Source organism: Mustela nivalis (genome assembly GCF_964662115.1).
Source record: "Mustela nivalis genome assembly, chromosome: 16".
NCBI lineage: Eukaryota > Metazoa > Chordata > Mammalia > Carnivora > Mustelidae > Mustela > Mustela nivalis.
In genome coordinates this window covers 25,576,213-25,599,415 of record NC_139035.1, presented here as the reverse complement: position 1 = coordinate 25,599,415, position 23,203 = coordinate 25,576,213, and the positions used below count along the sequence as shown (strand labels likewise).

The 23,203-nt window shown below is 40.1% G+C and overlaps 1 protein-coding gene across 3 annotated transcripts in view; it reads left to right on the top strand.

Moving 5' to 3' along the window:
* PAPPA2 (pappalysin 2) overlaps positions 1-23,203 on the top strand; it is a 295,009-nt gene that overhangs the window by 146,288 nt on the left and 125,518 nt on the right. For all 3 annotated transcript variants that reach the window (XM_082703976.1, XM_082703977.1, XM_082703975.1), the window contains exons 8-12: positions 1,369-1,858; positions 4,807-4,935; positions 8,753-8,844; positions 13,208-13,398; positions 15,318-15,464. In XM_082703976.1, coding sequence (XP_082560102.1) covers positions 1,369-1,858; positions 4,807-4,935; positions 8,753-8,844; positions 13,208-13,398; positions 15,318-15,464 — 1,049 coding nt within the window. The remainder of the gene's footprint in view (positions 1-1,368; positions 1,859-4,806; positions 4,936-8,752; positions 8,845-13,207; positions 13,399-15,317; positions 15,465-23,203) is intronic.

Sequence of the window (23,203 nt, the reverse complement as noted above, 5' to 3'; positions counted from 1 at the left end):
AGACTCTCCTTGGCTCCATAATCTAAAAGAGACCTTGGTCCTACCCCTTTATTCTCTAGTCTTTTATCTTTCTTTGTTTTTCTTCAAAGATGCCATTACCACTTTATTAATTTAGTTTTGTATTTATCACCCTACCATAAAGATTAGGAGGGCAGGACTTTTATCTTTCTTGTTTGCTACTCTATATCCAATACCCACATCAGTGCTAGGTGTGAAAGAGGTACACAGTCAATTTTTGTTGAATGGATGAATAAATGAATGAATGGATTCACAATAGAAGCAAAAGATGGTAAGGTCTGTGAGATGTAACACACACACACACACATATACACACATACATTTGAACTTATTTCCTCTGGGCTTTGAGATATTCTTTATTTTCCAAATTCTGAAGACTAAATAATTCTATTTGTGTTTCTAGGAACACCGTATGGCTCTTCTACACTATCCTAGTAGGCCAGGGGCTAAATTGTGCTTATTTCATAAATGAGGAAATGGAGGCTTCATAAAGACTTGCTAAGGGCACACAGCTAAGGGCACAGCACCGATTAGAGTATCACTCTGCTGATTCCTAATGTAGCACTTTTCTTCTTAATTTCCCTTTATGTGATATGGAAGAAAAACAACCTGGTAGATGATTTTTTCATAGAACTGACCTTAATATAGTTCCAATATTTGACTTTCTACCATCTCATTTTTACTTAGCTACCACATCGCCAGTTTTTCCCCATTCAAGAATATATATTTCTATTTCCTGCCTGCAATTTCTTCCATGTGTGACCAAATACTTCCATGAGTGACCTAACTGCTCACACATACCTGAATTAAAAGGGAAAGTTCAACGTGTGGTTTTAAAATTTGGATAACAATCAGTTGGAAGGGCTGCTAAGGTGTGATCTTAGGGAATGAAAAAGTTTTCTACCCAGTTAAATAGAATATAATGATACACCAAAACAAACATTGGCCTTATTCATAAGTAAAACAGGCTTTCAGAAGTAGTGGTTTGTCCTAAATTATGAATAAACTAAGTACAAATAATTCTCCTCTGCTCAAGGACTCTTGAAGGACATGACTTGCCTTTTCCGCATCAGCCTCATGTTTCCCCCAGGGGTCTGGGCTGCTCCATTCCTGATGCCTTGCTAGACTCCTCTTATGAAAGGCATCATGTGGAGGGGCTATGGAGCAAGACAATGTTACACCTTTGTCCTCTCTAGTACTTAAGATCTAACCCTTTCAGTTGACCAGCTTCTGTAGGCATTAGCTCAAAGCTCCTTCCTCGTTCTTCTTTCTGGTTGCACATAAGAGCCACTCCTTTTCAGACCTCATGGCAGTTCCTAACACGTCTGTCTTTCTCTTCATCTCCCTCAGGGCCTCCAGACGTGGACCAGCCCTGTGAGCCGAGCTTGCAGGCCTGGAGTCCTGAGCTCCATCTGTACCATATGAACATGACGGTCCCCTGCCCTGCGGAAGGCTGTAGCCTGGAGCTGCTCTTCCGGCACCCGGTCCAAGCTGATACCCTTACCCTTTGGGTCACCTACCTCTCCATGGACTCCTCGCAGGCACTCTTTGATACAGAGATCTTGCTGGAAAACCAGGATTCTGTGCATCTGGGCCCCTTAGACACTTTCTGTGACACCCCACTCACTATCAAACTGCATGTTGATGGCAAGGTCTCAGGGGTGAAAGTCTACACCTTTGATGAGCGGATGGAAATCGATGCAGCTTTGCTGACTTCCCAGCCCCACAGTCCCTTGTGCTCTGGCTGCAGGCCTGTGAGGTACCAGGTTCTCCGTGAGCCCCCATTTGCCAGTGGCTTGCCCATGGTGGTGACAGATCCTCGCAGGAAGTTCACAGACGTGTGAGTTGGGCAGAAGGGCTTTTTAAGCGCTGGGGCTTCTTGGGGCTTTGGGAATGGGCTTTGCTTCCCTTTTCCCCCACTTTTTTCCATTCTGACCTGCCTTTAGTTGGAGAAATATTCGGAATCTCAGAGAAGATTTTATTCTAACCTGGCATATCTGAGATGAAGAAAAATATTTCCCAGAAAGGGGCAAGCAGGTGGTCTGATTAATATTGCCATCATTAGGATTATGGAAAACGGAGGTTCTTACACTAGGAGCTTCTGCTGGACTGAAAGTATTTGCCACAAATAAGTTGATCAGAGTCAACTTCTATCTGGTGACACAGTTGAATTTCTGCTTCCTTATTGTAACTTTTGGATAATGTGCCACTGCTCCACTGCCATTTGAGGACTGTAGTCAACTCTCCCATAGCTAAGCAAGGAAGCCAAGGGTCCTGCAGACCCTGCTTCATTTCAAGACTCATTTCTGATTTGTGTTTCATGTATCCTTCTCTTCCTCCTCCCTCTTTCTCTCTCTCTCTTTCTTCCAAATCCCCTCTTCCTCTTTCTTCTATTCCTTCTATGCTTAGTGAGTTCTGCCATGTTCCTGGCACTGTGTGCTCAGTGGTGGGGACACAGACTAAGGTAGGGTCATTGGCTCAGAAGAGTTCAAGGTCTAAAGTGGGAGGTTAATATCTCCAAAGGCAAACTACCCCTCGTCATTGTCATTTTCCTCAGAGACTCGGGGGTAAAACGAAAGTTGTATTGTAAGTGTTATATTAGTTTTTGCTGCATTGGGAAAAATCACAGAACAAAGTGGGTTAAACCAACAAACACTGTTTTTCATGATTCTGTGGGTTGGCTCTCATCAGGACTGGCATGGTAGATGGTCTGAGACAAGCTCTTATGCATACTGGGGGCTGGAGTGGCCAGGTAGATGAAGGCCTCTTTCCCTATGGCCTCTCATTCCTGGTAGGCTTTGTGTGGGCTTGTTCTTGTGGTGGTGGGAGGGCTCTAGCAGCAGAGAGGGCAAGCCCCCCACATGCTCAGACGTTACTCACGATAATGTCCCTCTGGCCAAAGCAAGTCACACAGTTAATTCCAGATTCAAGAAGTGGCAAAATGGGCTCTGTCTCTTGATGGGAGGAATAGTAAAGTCACAGCACAGAGGGGCGTGAACCTGGGAAGGAGAAACTGTGGCCATTTTGCAGTCTACCACAGCTACGCCAAAGTAGAGGGCATTGTTCACTTTGAGCTTTACTCATTTTTCTTTTCCTATTTGCTCTCTGACCCAGACCTGGAAGATATCAAATGGACACAAAGCTAATGCAAATGAAAAGCGAGATCATGGGACAGATTTTTAAAGCAAAAATGGGGTTTTGAGCTCCTGTAAGAAGGCTGTTATAAAATAACATTTGGCATCTAACCTGATATCCACACACGCACTCATACACAAATACACACGTGTACACACACACACATACACACACAACCTTTAAAGTCAATAATATCCCATTTTATGGATGAGAAAACTAAGAATTAACCTTAATTTGACTGAACAGAGCTATTCATGGCAGACTCAAGATTAAAATCCAATTTTCCGAGTCTCATTTTCGTTCCCTTTCCTTAGTGACAAACTGTCTCTTATAAATTCAGATCATTGAAGGTAGGGCTACCTGCTGCTGGGTTTTCTCCACAGGAGAGGTAAACACATGTTGACACTACCAGCCAGTCCTTCACCAGCTGCAGGGTGAGACTTTCATGTGTGGCTGTGTGAGAAACTGCCCTAAAAAGGGAAGCCATTGAAATGGATGAGGATATGAAATTGGTTTTGCTTTGAAATATCTGGCACTCCCAGCTAAAGAAAGCTGATGTGGAAATGTAGAAGTCTTTAATATTTAGGTGTCTTTCCTATTAAAGTAACTAAAAGCCCATACGGAGGATTTTAAAGATGTTTTTGAAACCCCGTGATATTTCCCGTTTGCTGTTTGCACCATCAAGAGAGAGAGTGGAGGCTTTGTGGCTGAGTTGAAGCATCTGTTGAAGAAGAAAGGGTCTTGGCAGGAGAGTGACAGCAGCCTTTGGGGCAGTCCCAACAACCTTTCGAGATCCTGTCCCCCTAAGTCACGCCCATCTCGCTTGACTTTGTTTTCCAATTAGGGCAGGTACTAGACAAGAGGAAAAGGGGAGAATTTGCTTCTGGAAATTCTTGAGCTCTCTTGAGCCCCTGACCTCACTTAAATGTTCACTCTCTCATGCTCTCCACCTGATCAGTGTACTTGGGTTCTAGAGAGAGTTTGATAAACTCCTTCCATCTCTGATGTCAACCAGTAAAACTCCATTCCTGGCATCTATGCATTTTGGCAGGTTTAGAGGTGGGGAGTAATTTAACATATTTCTAGCTGTAGGATTTCTGGCATCCTCGAAATGATGGTGGAAGGTGTTCTCACCTCCTTCTGGGAGAGGTCTTCTTTACCTCTAAGGACTCCATCTCTTTAAGATAAGAATTCTCTTGAGAGATGAGAAAACTCTGATCCACAGACCCGGGAAGGGCCTTGTTGAGTCCAAACACTGCAGCTTTCCACTTCAGTTTCTTTGATGACTTCAAGGGTACAGAAGACTAGTTTCCCAATAGTTCCTTGTTGATTTTTTTTTTAACCCAATCAAGGTATACTTGAAATGCCATCCTCCTAGACTCGGCAGGACCGTTATTTAATTCGGTGGTAGCTCAGCCGGTATTCGTTGCGCAATCACTAGACCGTACTGGGAACACAGAAGCCAATATACTTCCACACATTCTGCTGCTGGGTAGGACTCTGCCCTGATCTCTGTTTCACATAATGCGACATTTGTTTAACCTTGATGTTCCCCATAAAATATCTTCTTAATCCCCGTAAACCACCTGCGAAAGACCCGGGGCAACATCGCACTTTCTGGATGTAGTGGTCACGGCTCATTGGTTTCCACAGGGAGGTCACACCAGGGCAGAGGTATCAATACCAAGTTCGAGCTGAAGCTGGGACAGAACTGGGAGAAGCTTCGCCTCCGCTGAGCCATATCCATGGAGCTCCTTACTGTGGAGATGGGAAGGTGGCGGGGTGAGTATCAGGTGCCTGAGAATGTGTGAGCAAGAATGCGCTGCGTGGCTCGGACCGGGACGGTTCCTCTTGCGCTTTAGTTTGACTTGTTCTGGAAATTGGGGGCACTGTGTGATTCTAGCGTTAAACAAGATCTAGGACCTGGTAGTGATCTTGAGAGGTCACCCACGTGTTAGTTAAGGAGAAGCTCACTTTTACTTAGAACTCACCCACAGAGGACTGAGATATTGGGGCTGATTTGGGGGAGGGGACAGCACTTAAGGTTTCAGAGGACAGCTGCTGGACAGTGATTGAGAGAAGGAGTTTATAGGGGAGAAGGTGACTTGTCAGATGATAGTAACAGACAATGTGAGGGGACCCTCTGGTTCAGTGGCCCATCTTATGCTAAGGAGCTGTGCAACCTGAGGAAAGTTTGGAATAGCCTTTTGAGCTTCACCGACTCATTTGGCCCCTGGAAGACTTGACTATAATGTAATTTACATCCACTCTGTAAAACCACCAAGGTAAAGATGAAATCACTAGTTTGGCTTCTGAACATACCATATTCCTCTTTCTGTTTCCCATTTGTGATATCAGCCTAGGTGTCTAATTCACTCTGGTGTATCTAGGACTTCCCCAAATCTAGCACTGAAGATCCCCATGTCCCGCCAGTTGCCCTATAGTCACCTGTACTGAATGCTCATCAAACCCAATATGTTAGTTATATAGAGCTGGGGGTGTAGGAGACTGGATGACCTGTGATTTGTGATTTGTCTTTAATTCTGCATCTTAAAGAGATGGCCTATTTTTAATTTCCCAGACTAGGTGAAAAGATACGGTATCCTGAGGCCCTCATAGGAAAACTTCTGTAGCCTTTCTTGGGACCCCTCCCATCATTTAGCAATCAATAAACACTGCTTCTTATCTTGATCTTTAAGATCTTTAACATTTGGTGTAAGCCAAACCTTGCTAACACCCAGACCTTGCTAGCTGGCTGCCACCTTCTGCCTCATTGAGTCTCAGCTTTCCATCTCCCTTCCTCCGTCTCCGTGGGGGATGCCTCACATATGCACAGAATGCTGTCTTGCTCTGACTGCCTCCAAGCCTGCCACCTGCCCCTGCCCCTTAAGCTGCTTGAGGAGCTTGGTTACCACTACTCCCCAGCCAGAGCCCTCCTCGAGCAAAACACTCTGCTCTACGTTGTAGCCTCTCATCCAGCAGTTCTCTGATGGAGGCCACCTTGAGGCCTGTGGACGCCACATCTGCCTGGTGGTCTGGGGCACGCAGGGCAAAGAGCCATCTTCCTAACTTGCTCTTACACATTCTTTCCTGTGCCTCCAAACAGCTTCATCTGAAGCAGCAGCTGCTTTGCTCCTGGGCCTCACAAGATCCCTCATCCAAACGCTCCTTTACACTTCTGTCTGTCCTCCCTCTCTGTAAAGAGTCACGCTTTGTTCTGCCTTCCAGTGAGTAGCTTTGTTGCCGCTGGAGGCCCTCCACTATACACACAACAAGGAGAGACACAAGTTGTTTAACCCACTGTTTTAAATCTGAGAAGTGTATAGATTCAATCTAAGGGAATCACAGATCCCCCAGAAGTCATCCTGAGACTCTAATGTTAATAGATGTTTTTGTCACAATGGAGAACCCTACAATCAGACTGCCAAAACAAGGAGAGGGCAGGCCCTGAGCTAATGAGCCGCATTCGTTTGGAAGTGAACATCTCAATCTGTCCAATGAGGGACACCTCAGCCACGTGTGCTGCTGAGCCTTTGCCATTTCTTAGCGGCAGCTAAGAAATGGAGTTTTATTTCATTTTAAGTAGTTTAAAAAGTTCATTCAGTTATCAGAAAACTTTTAAGTATACTTGGAACAACCTGGGTAGGTGAATCCAAATGCAGGTCAAGTGTTTGAATTCAGATATGAAAAATACGCAGCAGATTTTGAAGACATAGGATGCATAAGAAAGAATGCAATATGCTTCATTAAGGATTCTTATACTTATTACATACTGAAATGGCAATATTTTGGATATATTGGGTTAGATGAAATGTGGTATCAAAACTAATTCTACTGTTTTTTTTTCTAATGTGACTACTAGAAAATCAAAGGTGTTACGTATGGCTCTCCTGTTTCTGCTGGACAGCAGAGCGTGAGAGGATATACAACATACTTGCATTAACTGTCGAGATTGTCTTCAAAATAAAAAGGAATTTGAAGTTTCCTTAATTTCTTCAATCATGCTTTTCATAGCTCTGTTATCTTTTCTCTATTTATGTCCTACCATTTAAAATATCATTATAGGGGCCCCTGGGTGGCTCAGTGGTTAAAGCATCTGCCTTCGACTCAGGTCATGATCCCAGGGTCCTGGGATTGAGTCCCGCATCGGGCTCTCTGCTCAGCAGGGAGCCTGCCTCCTCCTCTCTCTCTCTGCCTGCCTCTCTGCCTACTTGTGATCTGTCAAATAAACAAATAAAAATCTTTAAAATATCATTATATAATTGCATTAATACCATGTTTTTAGTTCAGTTTAAAGCATTCTCATATCTAATTACTTAGTCTTTACTCCGTCCTCCTGAGAAGGTGTCCTTTAAACAACGGTTAGTCATGTCCTGGGTCTGAAAACACATTAGCATACCAGCACCCTTTATCTACATGAGTTTAAATATGTGTCTGTTGTGGACATGGTGCAAAGTCAAAAAGAAAAAAATGGTACCCGCTCAATCCTTTTTTTTTTTTTTTTTTTAAGATTTATTTATTTGAGAGAGTGGGTGAGTAAGAGAGGGAGAATCAGAGGGAAAGGAAGAGGGAGAGAATCTCCAGAAGACTTCCCGCTGAGCACAAAGCCCAATCCAGGACCCAGGGCTGGACTCCAGGACCCAGAAAGCAGGCCCTGAGCCAAAAATTAAGAAGCAGATGCACAAGCAACTGAGCCACCCAGGCACTCCAACTCTCAATCCATTTTACAATGGCCGCATCTGTGTTATCCGTTTTGTTCTCGTGGTATGATTCTTGCAGCCCTCAGTCTAAACTAACTCTCCCACCCTAATCCAAATTAGTCATCAGCTGTGTCAGTGTTCAAGGTTTAAAACAAAACAATGACATTTTTCTTCTCCCAGTGTTCATGTCTCCCCTGCAATACATGATAGCTGCCACCAGGTGGTAGTAGGGAGTGAGGACCAAGACGGAGCCTCAGCTTTGCCCTGGCTGACCTGGCAGCGCTCAGGCTGCTGAGTCTCTTCGTATACAGAACAGGAGCTTTCCGTTCTACAAAATCCTAAGTTTAACAACAACCGCACGTAGATAGAAGAAAACAATGAAAACGTAAAGAAATATCAGGTAAAGCGGCGCCTGGGTGCCTCAGTTGGCTAAGTGTCTGCCTTCGGCTCAGGCCATGATCCCAGCGTCCAGGAATCGAGCCCCGAAACAGGAAGCCTGTTTCTTCTCCCTCTCTCACTTCCCCTCCCTCTCTTGCTGTGTTTCTCTCTGTCAAATAAATAAATAAATAAAATCTTTAAAAAATTATCAGGTAAAAATGAATAGAAAACAGAACCATATATGGACCAGCAGGTTTCCTCCTCACCAAACCAACTGTTTCTAAGACTTCCCTTTTCTATCTTAATGCCATCCACCGGAAACACTGGCAGGACCCTCGTGGATCTCCTAGATGTTTCTGAGCCACTTCTTCCATAAAAACATTGTTAACTCCTACTTTTCTCCAACTTGTACTCCTTAAATAAATAATTGGGAATTTTAAGAACTTAAAATAAGGGTAACTGAACAAGAAAAATTATTTTATACATGTATGTGTATGAGAATGTATATTTTTACCTTCTAGGAGTCTGGGAGAAGAGTGTGATGATGGGGACCTTCTGAGCGGAGATGGCTGCTCCAGGAAATGCCAGCTGGAGGAAGGCTTCCACTGTGCAGGTGGGCTGAGGAGCGCCCCCTAGGCTTATGTCCTATTTCTGCAGGCATCTCTGTGTCTTCCCTCCCTGAACTTTTGATATCTTATACAGCAGGATGCTAATAACGGTGACGTTTGATGTTTCTGTTGTGTGCTAGGCATTAGCTGTTTCACATATAGAATTTCATTTAGTCCCTACATTAACTATGAAGAGACTAAACTGAGGCACAGAGAGTTCCAATAACTTGCTTTCTCTTATATGGGATTTGAACAAAGGAAGTAAGTAAGAATCTACATGTGTAACCACTGGGTTACACGACCTCCTTGATTAATGTTACCAATTGCTCTTGGGTCCTCATGTCTAACATCAAAGCACCAGCCAAGCAGTCCAATCATAGAGGCTCTGCATCAGCATAGGAGACATTCTAAGCTGAAGGGAGTGTAAAGTATCTCTTGGTGGCTGTGTCTAATAGATAAGATTATGACAGGTGACAGAGGGTCCTAACACTGCTTAATCCTAGAAAATCACTAGTAATAAATTATTACTAGGTGGCTTTGACTCTAGGTTCTGGCCACACAGGAAGGCTGTCCAGAACACTTCTCCCAATTCTGGTTGAAGACATTATCAGTGGCTTCTAACATAGAGGTTATTTTTTTTTTAATTCTGATCCCAATATATGCAGTGTTTCTGTGGACCATAACCATTCACCAAAGTTATTCTAAAGAGCACTGCATTGAAAAATATTTTCATGCCTCTAAATCTCAGGTAAAGTAGAATATGATTATAATTATGTATAGAACACTCAAATGTCCCTGCCATCTAGAGCAGAATTGTAAAATTATAGAATCTTAGTAGTCTTCCTTCTATCCATCTAATAAAACATATTCATGAGTCTGTAGATAACCTGATCCCTTCGCATATACAGTCTGAAGCGATAGGGAATCCAGCTACCTTCCATATGGAAATCCTTCCTGCCAATCCTTGAGAGAGAGGCCTCTCGATCCTGCTTACCTACTTCAGCAGTGAAGGACACACCTTGGCAGGCACCATTCTGCTTAAGAATGGCTTTATCTGTTAGAAGATTCTTCTCCCCTTTCCTGGTTTGGAAACTGAGGCTCAGAGCACCGTACCACTATCCACAGGCACACAGCAAGGGTCTGCAAGGCCAGCACTGGACCTCAGGTTCCCAACATTTCCTCAAGTGCTTTTTCCTTGCTATGAAACTGCAGAGGATAATTTTTTCCCTGTTTTATTTGACTACTATTCAGATATTTGAAATGCCTCCCTGTTATTCTCCTTTCCAATCCAAACATCCCCTCATGTGATTAGGTTTCCAGACCCTTTTCCTATTTACCCTGACTTGGCATGTTACATGTGGTCAATTCCAGAAAGGAATTCAATAGTCCAGATGTGGTCTGGCTATGCAGAATACAATGAACCGATTACCTCCCCTCTTCTGTACACAAGTATTTGTTAATAGCATGTCTGTTTGCGTGGGGTTTTGTTTTGTTTTGTTTTGTTTTTGGTGTTTTTTTTTTTTTGCAACATAATAGGCTCATGTTGAATACACACACACACACACATACACACATACACGCACACAGTGTATCTCCAAATGCTGTGTCCTCTCCAGTACAGCTCAAGCCTCATTTAACCTAAGAGCCCATCTTGCTTTGTTTCTAACACATTTGATTTCATTAAATTTGGATCAGAAATATCATATTAAATTTCTTAGCCTCCAAATCCAGTAAAACTATGACTAAATTATTTTAATTTTATGGAGCAAGGCTAAAATGATCTAGTCCACAGTTAGACTTCTGTTTCCTTCTATAATAAGTTCGTAGTATGCTAAGCATATATTCCATTATTTCTCAAAAGATTAGGTTACAGGGGCACCTGGGTGGCTCAGTTGGTTCAGCGTCCAACTCTTGATTTTGGCTCAGGTCATGATCTCAGGACTGTGAGATCAAGCTCCATGTCAGGCTCTGTGCTCAGTAGGGAGTCTGCTTCTCTTTCTCTCTCTCTCTCTCTCTCTCTCTCTGCCTTTCCCCTTACCCCTCTTCTGACTCATGCATACTCTCTCTCTCTAAAATAAATAAATAAATAAATATTTTTAAAAAATTAGATCTGGGGCACCTGGGTGGCTCAGAACATTAGGCCTCTGCCTTCAGCTCAGGTCACGGTCTCAGGGTCCTGGGATTGAGCCCTACATCCAGCTCTCTGCGCAGGGAGCCTGCTTCCCCCTCTCTCTCTGCCTGCCACTCTGCCTACTTGTGATCTCTCTCTCTCCCTCTGTCCAATAAATAAATAAAATCTTTTTTAAAAAAATCAGATCTGAAGGAACTATTGTGAGATGTTTTAAAAGTGCTCTGTTATTTTTGTTTATTTTTTTAAAAGATTTTATTTATTTATTGGACAGAGAGAGAGAGAGATCGCAAGTAGGCAGAGAGGCAGACAGAAGGAGGGGGAAGCAGTTTCCCCACTGAGCAGAGAGCCCAATATGGGGCTTGATCCCAGGACCCTGAGATCATGACCTGGGCTGAAGGCAGAGGCTTAACCCACTGAGCCACCCAGGTGCCCCAGAAGCACTCTGTTATTTTTAGATGGACTTGAGAAAACAGGCAAAAATTTTAAGTCCATGGTAAAAATAAAATAGAAACAAGAAGAAACATTCACTGTGTTGTAGAGAAACAAAACATATACATACACATTATAAAATATATTATAAAAATATATATACATACATATATACATAAAATACATGCAAAGATGCATAAAATACACATATTTATGTACATGAACACATATACATGTAAGTATACATATATGTGTATATTACAAGAGAGAGGAAGTCATTCCAAATACTTGTATATGGCTTTGGGGGAGTGATTTGGGAAGGCCAGGGGTTTGATGGGAAGCAGGAGTTTAAAACCCAAAGTAGGCTTAGAACCAAGTCCTAGGAACATTGGTTTATTCCTGGCAAATAGAGACAGATTTACCACAGAGAGGGGTCTTAGACTGGAAATACTTATGAAGGAAAATAATTAGTAGGTAACGTGTTGATAAGTCACTGAAAAATCACTTCCACATCCCTGTGGTATTGCGAAGAATGAAAAACAGTAAGAATGGTATAGTAACAGTAAATTTTAGTAATGATGGTACTTAATGTATGTTGATTGATTTTCAAATCTTGATATTATTTTCATGTCCTATTGTCTTAAGTTGAAAGAAGAGATTAGAATCATGTTACTAATGTTCATTGTTCTACCGTTTTGGTAGAAAAGGCAGGAGAACTCAGTAGGTGGCTTTTGGACTGTGCCTTAGATTTCTACACTTGAAGAAAGCTAGTCACGTCCCTGTAGCTGATACTGTTCACTCAGTGAGGATGGGCCTCATCCAGGAGACACAAACTCACGTCCCAGTCGTCCCACAGGTTTGCGCACAGCCTCACTTCTCATGTGTTTGCTTTTGAAGACGGTTGTCTCAGCTTGATGGAGACCCCGATGAACCCACCTCCTGTGGGCCTGGCTCAAATCCAAGCTCTGTTGCTTATGTATCGAGGGACCTTTGGCAACATGTTTCCCACGTATAACACAAACAAAAAATGCCCACCCCAAATAGTTGTTGCAAGTCAAAAGGGGAGAAGATGTACGTAAGCCTCAAAAACCCAGGGTTTGTGTCCAAGCAGCGGCACAAGAATTCAGCTACAAAGAGTAATCGAAATCCCTCAACTACTTTGATATTTCAAAAACCATGAAGGGGGTCCAGGTGCATGACACATCACACCATTTCTGTAACTTCTCTTCTTGTACTTACTGCTCTTTTAGCTTCTTCTTCCCTCAGGATCCTGCCCGGTGGTGCCTTAACATTTCTTTCTATCTCCAGCTTACTTTTTTCTCCCTATTCTTTTCTTTTCTTTTAAGATTTTATTTATTTATTTGACAAACAGAGATTACAAGTAGGCAGAGAGGCAGGCAGAGAGAGAGGAAAGGAAGCAGGCTCCCCGCTGAGCAGAGAGCCTGATGCGGGGCTCAATCCCAGGACCCTGAGATCATGACCCGAGCCAAAGGCAGAGGCTTTAACCCACTGAGCCACCCAGGCGTCCCTCTCCCTATTCTTTATTCACAAATTCCACCCCTTTCTAGACATTTTATTACAGAGATGGATTCTACTTTCCTTCCCATGAAAAAGAATCCTCCTTCTTTAGGGGTGTGTGTGTGTGTGTGTGTGTGTGTGTGTGTGTCTTGTCTGCATGTTTCGGGTAGGCGTTAGACTAGCCAGCAGTAACAGGACTCTCTTTCCTGGACTAGAGAAAAAATATGTAATGATTTTTACATGACCTATTCACAATACTTTTTCAAATGTTATACTATATTTCTTGGCAGGGGAGCCAAGCCTATGTTACATATATGAGGGAGATGGGATATGTGAACCTTTTGAGAAGGAAACCAGCATCATAGACTGTGGCCTCTATACTCCCAAAGGATACCTGGATCAGTGGGCCACCCAAGCTTACTCCTCTCATGAAGATAAGAAGTGTCCTGCTTCCTTGGTAACAGGAGAACCTCATTCCATGGTAAATCAAGCCGGAAGAATTGGTTAAGGTTGAGCAGAATTGTCAAATGACTCTCTCTCTGAGATGCTTTATGGGGGCTTACATTTCTCTCCTGCCTTTGACATCAAATTTAGTCCCTCCTGAACTCAGAATAAGGTAATGCTCAATGAAACACTTCTAGGCTGGCAGCGAAGTCTTATCTTCCTCCCTCAGGCCCCTCACCCCACTTCTGCGCACTAGGTTTCATCCAGGAGCCTTTGGCTGTGCGGTTAGCTCACTCCAAGGGATACAGAGTATCTCAGAATTAACCTCAGATGTATAAATATCAGAAATTACACTTGAGCTTTGTGTATGGGAGGTTTTATTTTAAATCAAGAAAAAGAAGTAGTGAAGAGCCAAATTGCTTGGATTACAATACTGAATTCAGTGGTATTGCTACTACTCCTACTATTATTATTACTAAGTGAGATTTGACAGGTCACTTAACCTCTCTGGGCCCCAGTGTTTTCATATGTAAAATGGATCATAGTAATAAAAACCATCTGACTGAATGGTTTATTACAAGGATCAAATAGAATTTAAAATATATTAAAGATCCAAGTATAATTCAATTTAAAGAAATTTTACAATTAGTACAAAAACAAATCTGTAGGTATACAACTTCCCATGAAATCTCCACCTAAATAAATAGGAGATCCTCTGAGGACTTTAAGGACTGACTTCTATGAATTATAGTTGAATACTGAAAAAAATATTAAGGGCTTTGGCTTTTGGGTACTATTCCAGATGCACCCACTGCCAACTAAACTCTTCCATTTATCATAACAATAAGCAATATACCTTCCTTTCAACAGAAGTGAGATTAAGTTCTCTAGGTATTTTAGGCCAGGATGAAATCACTAAATTTTATACTTAAGCACACACCCCCAAGAAACTGAGAAACCAGCCAGGGCTCGTGGTCTGGTTCAAGAAACTCCTCAAGGACCTAGGCATCTTCTAGATTCTAACTCTTTCCATCCTTGGCTTGCAGCTTCCTACCTCCTCCTTGTAAGATGACTCCTCCAGGCATGAAGTCCGCATTCCAGGCAGGAAGATGGGTGAAGTTCACAGGGAAATAGGTGTATGCTAGCCGAGTCTTTCCCTTTTTATTGGGAAAATCATGGCAGCTTTTCCAGAAGTGTAACACTACAAACTCCCAGCAACATCTTATTGGTCATATCCAGGTCACTTCATCTCCTTCGGTTGTAAAGGAGTCTGAGGAGATGAGCATGTATAATGGGGTTCACTGCCACCTTGAACAAAATCGGAGTTTGTTAATAAGAAAGTAAGGGGAAATGGATATGGTGGGGGGAGGGCTTGTAGCTGTGTCTACCATGCTTCTTCAGTGAAATCGGGCATCTTTCTCAAGAGTTCTTGGTGCCTGAGGACAGGAAACTGGGGTGGGGGGTTGGAAGATTCTGACTTAGGAACAGCTCTCTCAAGTGGCTTATAGTCTAGCTTGTCTGTCTTCCTAATGTAGAGTGGGAGAAATTTTCTGGGGTTTGTTCCCTGGCTTCTAAACCCAACCGAATGCTGAGTGGCTCCCTGACTCAGGAACCTCACTCCCGGAATGGTGGATCCTGCCTGGGAAAGATACAGCATCTTAGACAGTGTTCTGTGGCTAATTCTCAGAGAAGTTGCCCTGAAATGTGCCAGGACTGTTCTTTGGGCAAGATCTCTGGGTTGAGGGTGGGCTGAGAGTTACCATGTGTGTTTTTCTATCTAGGTAAGTTATATCCTGACTGTCAGAGAACATTCTTCCATACTGAGAAAAGTTCTCTGCCAGTAACATCTGAGTACTCAGAAAGAGAGGAATACCTTGGTTTTGAGCTACAGAATTTCATTATCTTCACTTATCTCGCACCCTGCACATTTAACTTTTGGTTGAAATTGCATTTCAGATTTGCACATCCTATCACCCAGAGTCACCAGAGCACCCTCCCCTTACTGGCTGGTTTCCCTGTGTCACCAATGGAAATAGACCTCAGGATAAAAGAAGTGAGCAGACAGAAGGTAGTCTGGAGAGAGAGGATGAGGTTTGGCTCAAAGTAAGTGACCCAAATGGTTCTTCGTGAAGGCCATGGATAGAGTGTGTGTGTGTGTGTGTGTGTGTGTGTGTGTGTGTGTGTAAAATGATAGGCTGGAATGGCGTGTCTGGAAATTTCCTCTGTTTTTCTGAATGTTTTTAATATTTTGATTTATGTTCACCTCTTTTCAAATTTTGGACTTCTTTTTTTTTTTTTTGTAAATAAATTGACTTACCAAAGTGTAACACACACACAGAAAAGTGCAAACATCAGAAATGCACAGATCAGTACATTTTTAGAGTGAACATCCTCTCTGCCCATCATACACATCAAGAAATGGAGCAATGATCACCCCGTAAAGCACTCTCCTTGCCCTTCTCGGTTTGGGTAGCACAGAGGCATCTACTCTTCTTAGTTCTGTCACAGAGATTGTAGGTTTTATTTTTTTTTTGAATGTTATGTGAAACACTTGAGTGTGTAATTTCGTGTGTCATTCATTCTTATTCAACATTCTGTTTGTGAGAATGCTGCTGTGTGTGACAGGACCCTGGGACCATGACCTGAGCTGAAGACAGAGGCTTTAACCCATTGAGCCACCCAGGTGCCCTCATTTATGTGATTTCTTTACAGGTTTCTGAATGTAATCCTTCTTTGGTTATATGTTATTTAGTTTGCTCCAATACTATGGCTTACTTTTTCTTATTTTTTGGTAGTATCTTTAGATTAATTTCTAAATTTTACAAAATTCCAGTTGATTTTTTTTCCCCTTTATGGTTAAGTGCTTTTCACATACGGTATTAAGAAATCTTTGCCTGGCACAAAAATATACTTCACTGTGTTATCTTTTAGACCTGTTATTATTTTATCTTTTGTATGTAGGTCTAGAAACCATCTGAAATTTTTATATAAAGTGTGAGGTAAAGATCAAGAATTTTTCCTCTTTTGATCTTCAGTACATCTAGAACCACTCTTATTCAAACTAAAATTTTCTTTTTCCTTCTATGTTGCGCTGTGTACCTTTGCATAAGTCAACTAGCAATATGTATTTCGTCCATTTATTGATTCAATGTTTTGTTTTACTGGTCTGTATGTTCTTGCTTCAGTACTATACTCTTAATTATGGTAAAATTTTGGTGAATCTTAAAATTGGATAATACAACTAAAACTTTGTTCCTTTTTTTATTAGTATGTTATGTTAATCATCATACAGTACACCATTCATTAGTTTTTGATGTAGTGCTCCATGATTCATTATTTGCATATAATACCCAGTGCTCATCACAACACATGCCTTTTATCCCAGATTGCATTAGCTGTTCTTGGTCCTTTGAATTTTTGTATAAGCTTTGGAATCAGCTTCCATTTCCACATTGGAAAAGAAACCCTGATGTAATTTTGATTGGGATTTCATTAAATCTTTAGGTCAACTTAAAATATTCTTTAAAATATTGAGTCTTCTAATATATTCCTTCAACTTCTTCCTTAAGTCTTCCTTAATTTTTCCTAACATTTTATAGTTTTCTGAGAGAAGGGAGTTGAATTTTACCAAATGCCTTTTCTACATCTATTTTGATCACATTATGTTGTCTTCTGTTCTGCCAAAGACTTGACTTACTTTTTGACAAACTTCTAAATGTTAAACTAAGCTTACATATCTGGAAAAAAAATAACAATTTGGAGGTGATGTGTAATCCTTTGTCAGTAGTTTTAGGTTATGTTTTTGAATATTTCAAGTGTTTTCTCATCTTTGTTCATGAGAGGTTGGCTCTTATTTTTTAGATTTTATTTTACTGTTTTATCAGATTTTATATGATGAAGGCTAGATATGACTTTTAAAATAAGTTTCTTTCCCCCCTAGATCTATGGAATATGTTGTGTAAGGTTGGTGTTAATTTTGGAAATATTCATAGTGAAGCTATCTGATCCTGTTTTTTCTTTGAGAAAATATTTAAATTATGAGTTAAAATTTTAAAAGGAATGTAGAAGAATTTAGCTTTTCTATTTCTTCTTAGGTCAGTTTTGGTTAGTTGGATTTTTCAATTAATTTGTGCATTTTCCCTCAAAACTTTGAATTTATTGGCATTAAGTTTCCTGTAATGTTCTCTTATTTTCTTTGTAATGTTTCCACCTCTAGAAATTTTTTTTTCACACATGAAACTGCTATATTTGGGCTTCTTTCTTTTATTTATCTTTTAGTCAATCTTGCTAAAGTTTTATTAATCTTCTTATAGAACCAGGCAAAGAAAATATATATAGTCTATGTGTACGCGTATGTATGTATCTGTAGGTATATATAGATAAAAGGAATGTATTTGTATAAACCTAAAAGGAAGGAAATAATGAAAAAAAGAAAATACTTGTGTGCTCTTATTTTCATTATTTCCTTTATGTTTGTATTTAATTTGCTCTTTTTTTCCTACTAACTTGAGATGATGCTCAGATAATTTTTGGGGGGCTTCTTTTCTTTTGCTAGTATATGCATTAAGGCCTTATTATTCCTTCTAAGAGTGACTGTGGTGACATCCTAAAAGTTTTGCCTATCTTATTTCTGTTATCACTTGGTTCAAACATATTTTTCTAATTTTCATTTGATTTCTTTTCTTTCTTTTTTTTTTTTTTTGACCACTGAATTATATACAAGTATGCTGTTTAACTTCTAAACATTGGTGGGTTTTCTGGTTACCTTTTTGTTTTTGGTTCTCAACTACAGTCTTTATTCTGTGGTCAAAGAGTATATCCTGTATGGCTTCAATTCTTTGTAATTTGTTGAGCCTTGAATTATGGACTGGCGTATGGTCAATACTAGCAAATATTCCATGTACTTTGAAAGCCATATATACTCTGAAATTATTGGATAGAGCATTCTATACATTTAATATAAACTAAATTCACCCATCATCATGCTGAAAGTCTCTATGTCATATATATATACACTATATGTGTACATATATATAGTATATATACATATATTTTTTTGATATTCTGTGCACTGTTTCTATCAGTTAATCAGTGATACTTTTAGAAAATCCCACTGTAATCTTGAGACTTTCTGCTTCTTTTTTTATCTGTTTTCCATTTATACATTTTGAGGCTATATTATTAAATATACACACAATTCTCACTTTGTATGGAACCACAAATCATGCAAACTGAAATTATGCAAAGAAAACTTAATAATCAATGAGGAAAAATTATGATTTGTTACATAAACTCAGAATTTTTGCCACAATGTTAAACTCATGTGAAGGAGAAGTTTTTAAATAGTAAAACTGATATTTATTTAGTACATTATAACACATTAAAAACATAGAGAATTAAAGGGTTTCCTTTGTAAAAATGTCATCAAGAGTAGTTTGAGCAGCACTTGACTTTTTCATTTTATGACTTAACATTACAAAGCTAGCAGGGTTTTTATTTTTATGCCTTTGTGAATTGTCATATTCCTTTCTAAGTTTGGATCAGCTTCCCACATTTTATCTTTTGAACCTTCAGTGTTATGAACTATCTCTGAGAGTTCTTTTAATGTGAATTGTGTCTTGGCATCCCTTCCTCTGGGACATCTTCATCCTATTTGTCACAACCAGTTTTCTCATATATGTTAATAATTTTTCTTTCACTAAATCCCTCCATCTGCATATCTAGAGTTCCTCAAATTGGCAACAGAACTGACATCCCCACCCATCAGCTTTTTCTTCTATAACTCTATTTACATTTAATTGACATTTCTTCTCTGCATTATCACTTTTTGTTTCTTTTCTACACTTTCATTCTTATTGGCCAATTCCCCCTTTAAATTATCCGTTTCTGTAAAAGGTCATGTAGATTTATCACTGAGAAACAAGGAGGCAACATAACTACACACTTTTCTATCTCTGAATGAACTGCATAACAGGTAAGAGTGACCCATTAATGACAGATTTTGAAAGAAGTGAGTGGTCACTGATGATAGTGATTTGTGGATTGAAGGACTGTCAACTTACTGTACTTACAATTAATATAATGCCAACTGAAATTTAAATCATTAGGACTCTAGTGATCATTGATAATGGTGCATATGGGAACTTGCACATATATAAAATGAGGACTATTGGTATATAATTTTGAAATTTATATATCTTCCTGCTTGATTATTTAACAAGAAATGATTCTTTTTATCTTTGAGAATATTCCTGCTTTACTATAAACTTTGTCTGCCATACCTTTTGTTTATGTTTGAATATTGTATATTTTTCCATCATATTACCTTTTATCTTTCTGTGTAATAATATTTAGCATGATTTTTTTTTATTTTTTTTTAATTTTTTATTTTTTATAAACATATATTTTTATCCCCAGGGGTACAGGTCTGTGAATCACCAGGTTTACACACTTCACAGCACTCACCAAAGCACATACCCTCCCCAATGTCCATAATCCCACCCCCCTCTCCCAAACGCCTTCCCCCCAGCAACCCTCAGTTTGTTTTGTGAGATTAAGAGTCACTTATGGTTTGTCTCCCTCCCAATTCCATCTTGTTTCACTGATTCTTCTCCTACCCACTTAAGCCCCCATATTGCATCACCACTTCCTCATATCAGGGAGATCATATGATAGTTGTCTTTCTCTGCTTGACTTATTTCACTAAACATGATACGCTCTAGTTCCATCCATGTTGTCGCAAATGGCAAGATTTCATTTCTTTTGATGGCTGCATAGTATTCCATTGTGTATATACACCATATCTTCTTGATCCATTCATCTGTTGATGGACATCTAGGTTCTTTCCATAGTTTTGCTATTGTGGACATTCTGCTATAAACATTCGGGTGCACGTGCCCCTTTGGATCACTACGTTTGTATCTTTAGGGTAAATACCCAGTAGTGCAATTGCTGGGTCATAGGGCAGTTCTACTTTCAACATTTTGAGGAAACTCCATACTGTTTTCCAGAGTGGTTGCATCAGCTTGCATTCCCACCAACAGTGTAGGAGGGTTCCCCTTTTTCCGCATCCTCGCCAGCATCTGTCATTTCCTGACTTGTTGATTTTAGCCATTCTGACTGGTGTGAGGTGATATCTCATTGTGGATTTGATTTGTATTTCCCTGATGCCAAGTGATATGGAGCACTTTTTCATGTGTCTGTTGGCCATCTGGATGTCTTCTTTGCAGAAATGTCTGTTCATGTCCTCTGCCCATTTCCTGATTGGATTATTTGTTCTTTGGGTGTTGAGTTTGCTAAGTTCTTTATAGATTCTGGACACTAGTCCTTTATCTGATATGTCGTTTACAAATATCTTCTCCCATTCTGTCAGTTGTCTTTGGATTTTGTTAACTGTTTCCTTTGCTGTGCAAAAGCTTTTGATCTTGATGAAATCCCAATAGTTCATTTTTTCCCTTGCTTCCCTTGCCTTTTGCGTTGTTCCTAGGAAGATGTTGCTGCGAAAGAGGTCGAAGAGGTTGCTGCCTGTGTTCTCCTCAAGGATTTTGATGGATTCCTTTCGCACATTGAGGTCCTTGATCCATTTTGAGTCTATTTTTGTGTGTGGTGTAAGGAAATGGTCCAATTTCATTTTTCTGCATGTGGCTGTCCAATTTTCCCAGCACCATTTATTGAAGAGGCTGTCTTTTTTTCATTGGACATTCTTTCCTGCTTTGTCGAAGATTAGTTGACCATAGATTTGAGGGTCTATTTCTGGGCTCTCTATTCTGTTCCATTGATCTATGGGTCTGTTTTTGTGCCAGTACCATGCTGTCTTGATGATGACAGCTTTGTAATAGAGCTTGAAGTCCGGAATTGTGATGCCACCAACGTTGGCTTTCTTTTTCAATATCCCTTTGGCTATTCGAGGTCTTTTCTGGTTCCATATAAATTTTAGAATTATTTGTTCCATTTCTTTAAAAAAGATGGATGGTACTTTGATAGGAATTGCATTAAATGTGTAGATTGCTTTAGGTAGCATAGACATTTTCACAATATTTATTCTTCCAATCCAGGAGCATGGAACATTTTTCCATTTCTTTGTGTCTTCCTCAATTTCTTTCATGAGTACTTTATAGTTTTCTGAGTATAGATTCTGTGTCTCTTTGGTTAGGTTTATTCCTAGGTATCTTATGGTTTTGGATGCAATTGTAAATGGGATTGACTCCTTAATATCTCTTTCTTCTGTCTTGCTGTTGGTGTAGAGAAATGCAACTGATTTCTGTGCATTGATTTTATATCCTGACACTTTACTGAATTCCTGTATAAGTTCTAGCAGTTTTGGAGTGGAGTCTTTTGGGTTTTCCACATATAGTATCATATCATCTGCAAAGAGTGATAATTTGACTTCTTCTTTGCCGATTTGGATGCCTTTAATTTCCTTTTGTTGTCTGATTGCTGAGGCTAGGACCTCTAGTACTATGTTGAATAGCAGTGGTGATAATGGACATCCCTGCCGTGTTCCTGACCTTAGCGGAAAAGCTTTCAGTTTTTCTCCATTGAGAATGATATTTGAGGTGGGTTTTTCATAGATGCCTTTGATGATATTGAGGTATGTGCCCTCTATCCCTACACTTTGAAGAGTTTTGATCAGGAAGGGATGCTGTACTTTGTCAAATGCTTTTTCAGCATCTATTGAGAGTGTCATATGGTTCTTGTTCTTTCTTTTATTGATGTGTTGTATCACATTGACTGATTTGCGGATGTTGAACCAACCTTGCAGCCCTGGAATAAATCCCACTTGGTCGTGGTGAATAATCCTTTTAATGTACTGTTGAATCCTATTGGCTAGTATTTTGTTGAGTATTTTCGCATCTCTGTTCATCAAGGATATTGGTTTATAGCTCTCTTTTTTGATGGGATCTTTGTCTGGTTTGGGGATCAAGGTGATGCTGGCCTCATAAAATGAGTTTGGAAGTTTTCCTTCCATTTCTATTTTTTGGAACAGTTTCAGGAGAATAGGAATTAGTTCTTCTATAAATGTTTGGTAGAATTCCCCCGGGAAGCCGTCTGGCCCTGGGCTTTTGTTTGTTTGGAGATTTTTAATGACTGTTTCAATCTCCTTACTGGTTATGGGTCTGTTCAGGCTTTCTACTTCTTCCTGGTTCAGTTGTGGTAGTTTATATGTTTCTAGGAATGCATCCATTTCTTCCAGATTGTCAAATTTGTTGGCGTAGAGATGCTCATAGTATGTTCTTATAATAGTTTGTATTCCTTTGGTGTTAGTTGTGATCTATCCTCTTTCATTCATAATTTTATTTATTTGGGTCTTTTCTCTTTTCTTTTTGATAAGTCTGGCCAGGGGTTTATCAATTTTATTAATTCTTTCAAAGAACCAGCTCCTAGTTTCATTGATTTGCTCTATTGTCTTTTTGGTTTCTATTTCATTGATTTCTGCTCTGATCTTTATGATTTCTCTTCTCCTGCTTGGCTTAGGGTTTCTTTCTTGTTCTTTCTCTAGCTCCTTTAGGCGTAGGGTTCGGTTGTGTACCTGAGACCTTTCTTGTTTCTTGAGAAAGGCTTGTACTGCTATATATTTTCCTCTCAGGACTGCCTTTGTTGTTTCCCACAGATTTTGAACCATTGTATTTTCATTATCATTTGTTTCCATGATTTTTTTCAATTCTTCTTTAATTTCCCGGTTGACCCATTCATTCTTTAGAAGTATGCTGTTTAGTCTCCATGTATTTGGGTTCTTGTCAAACTTCCTTTTGTGGTTGAGTTCTAGCTTTAGAGCATTGTGGTCTGAATATATGCAGGGAATGATCCCAATCTTTTGATACCGATTGAGTCCTGATTTAGAA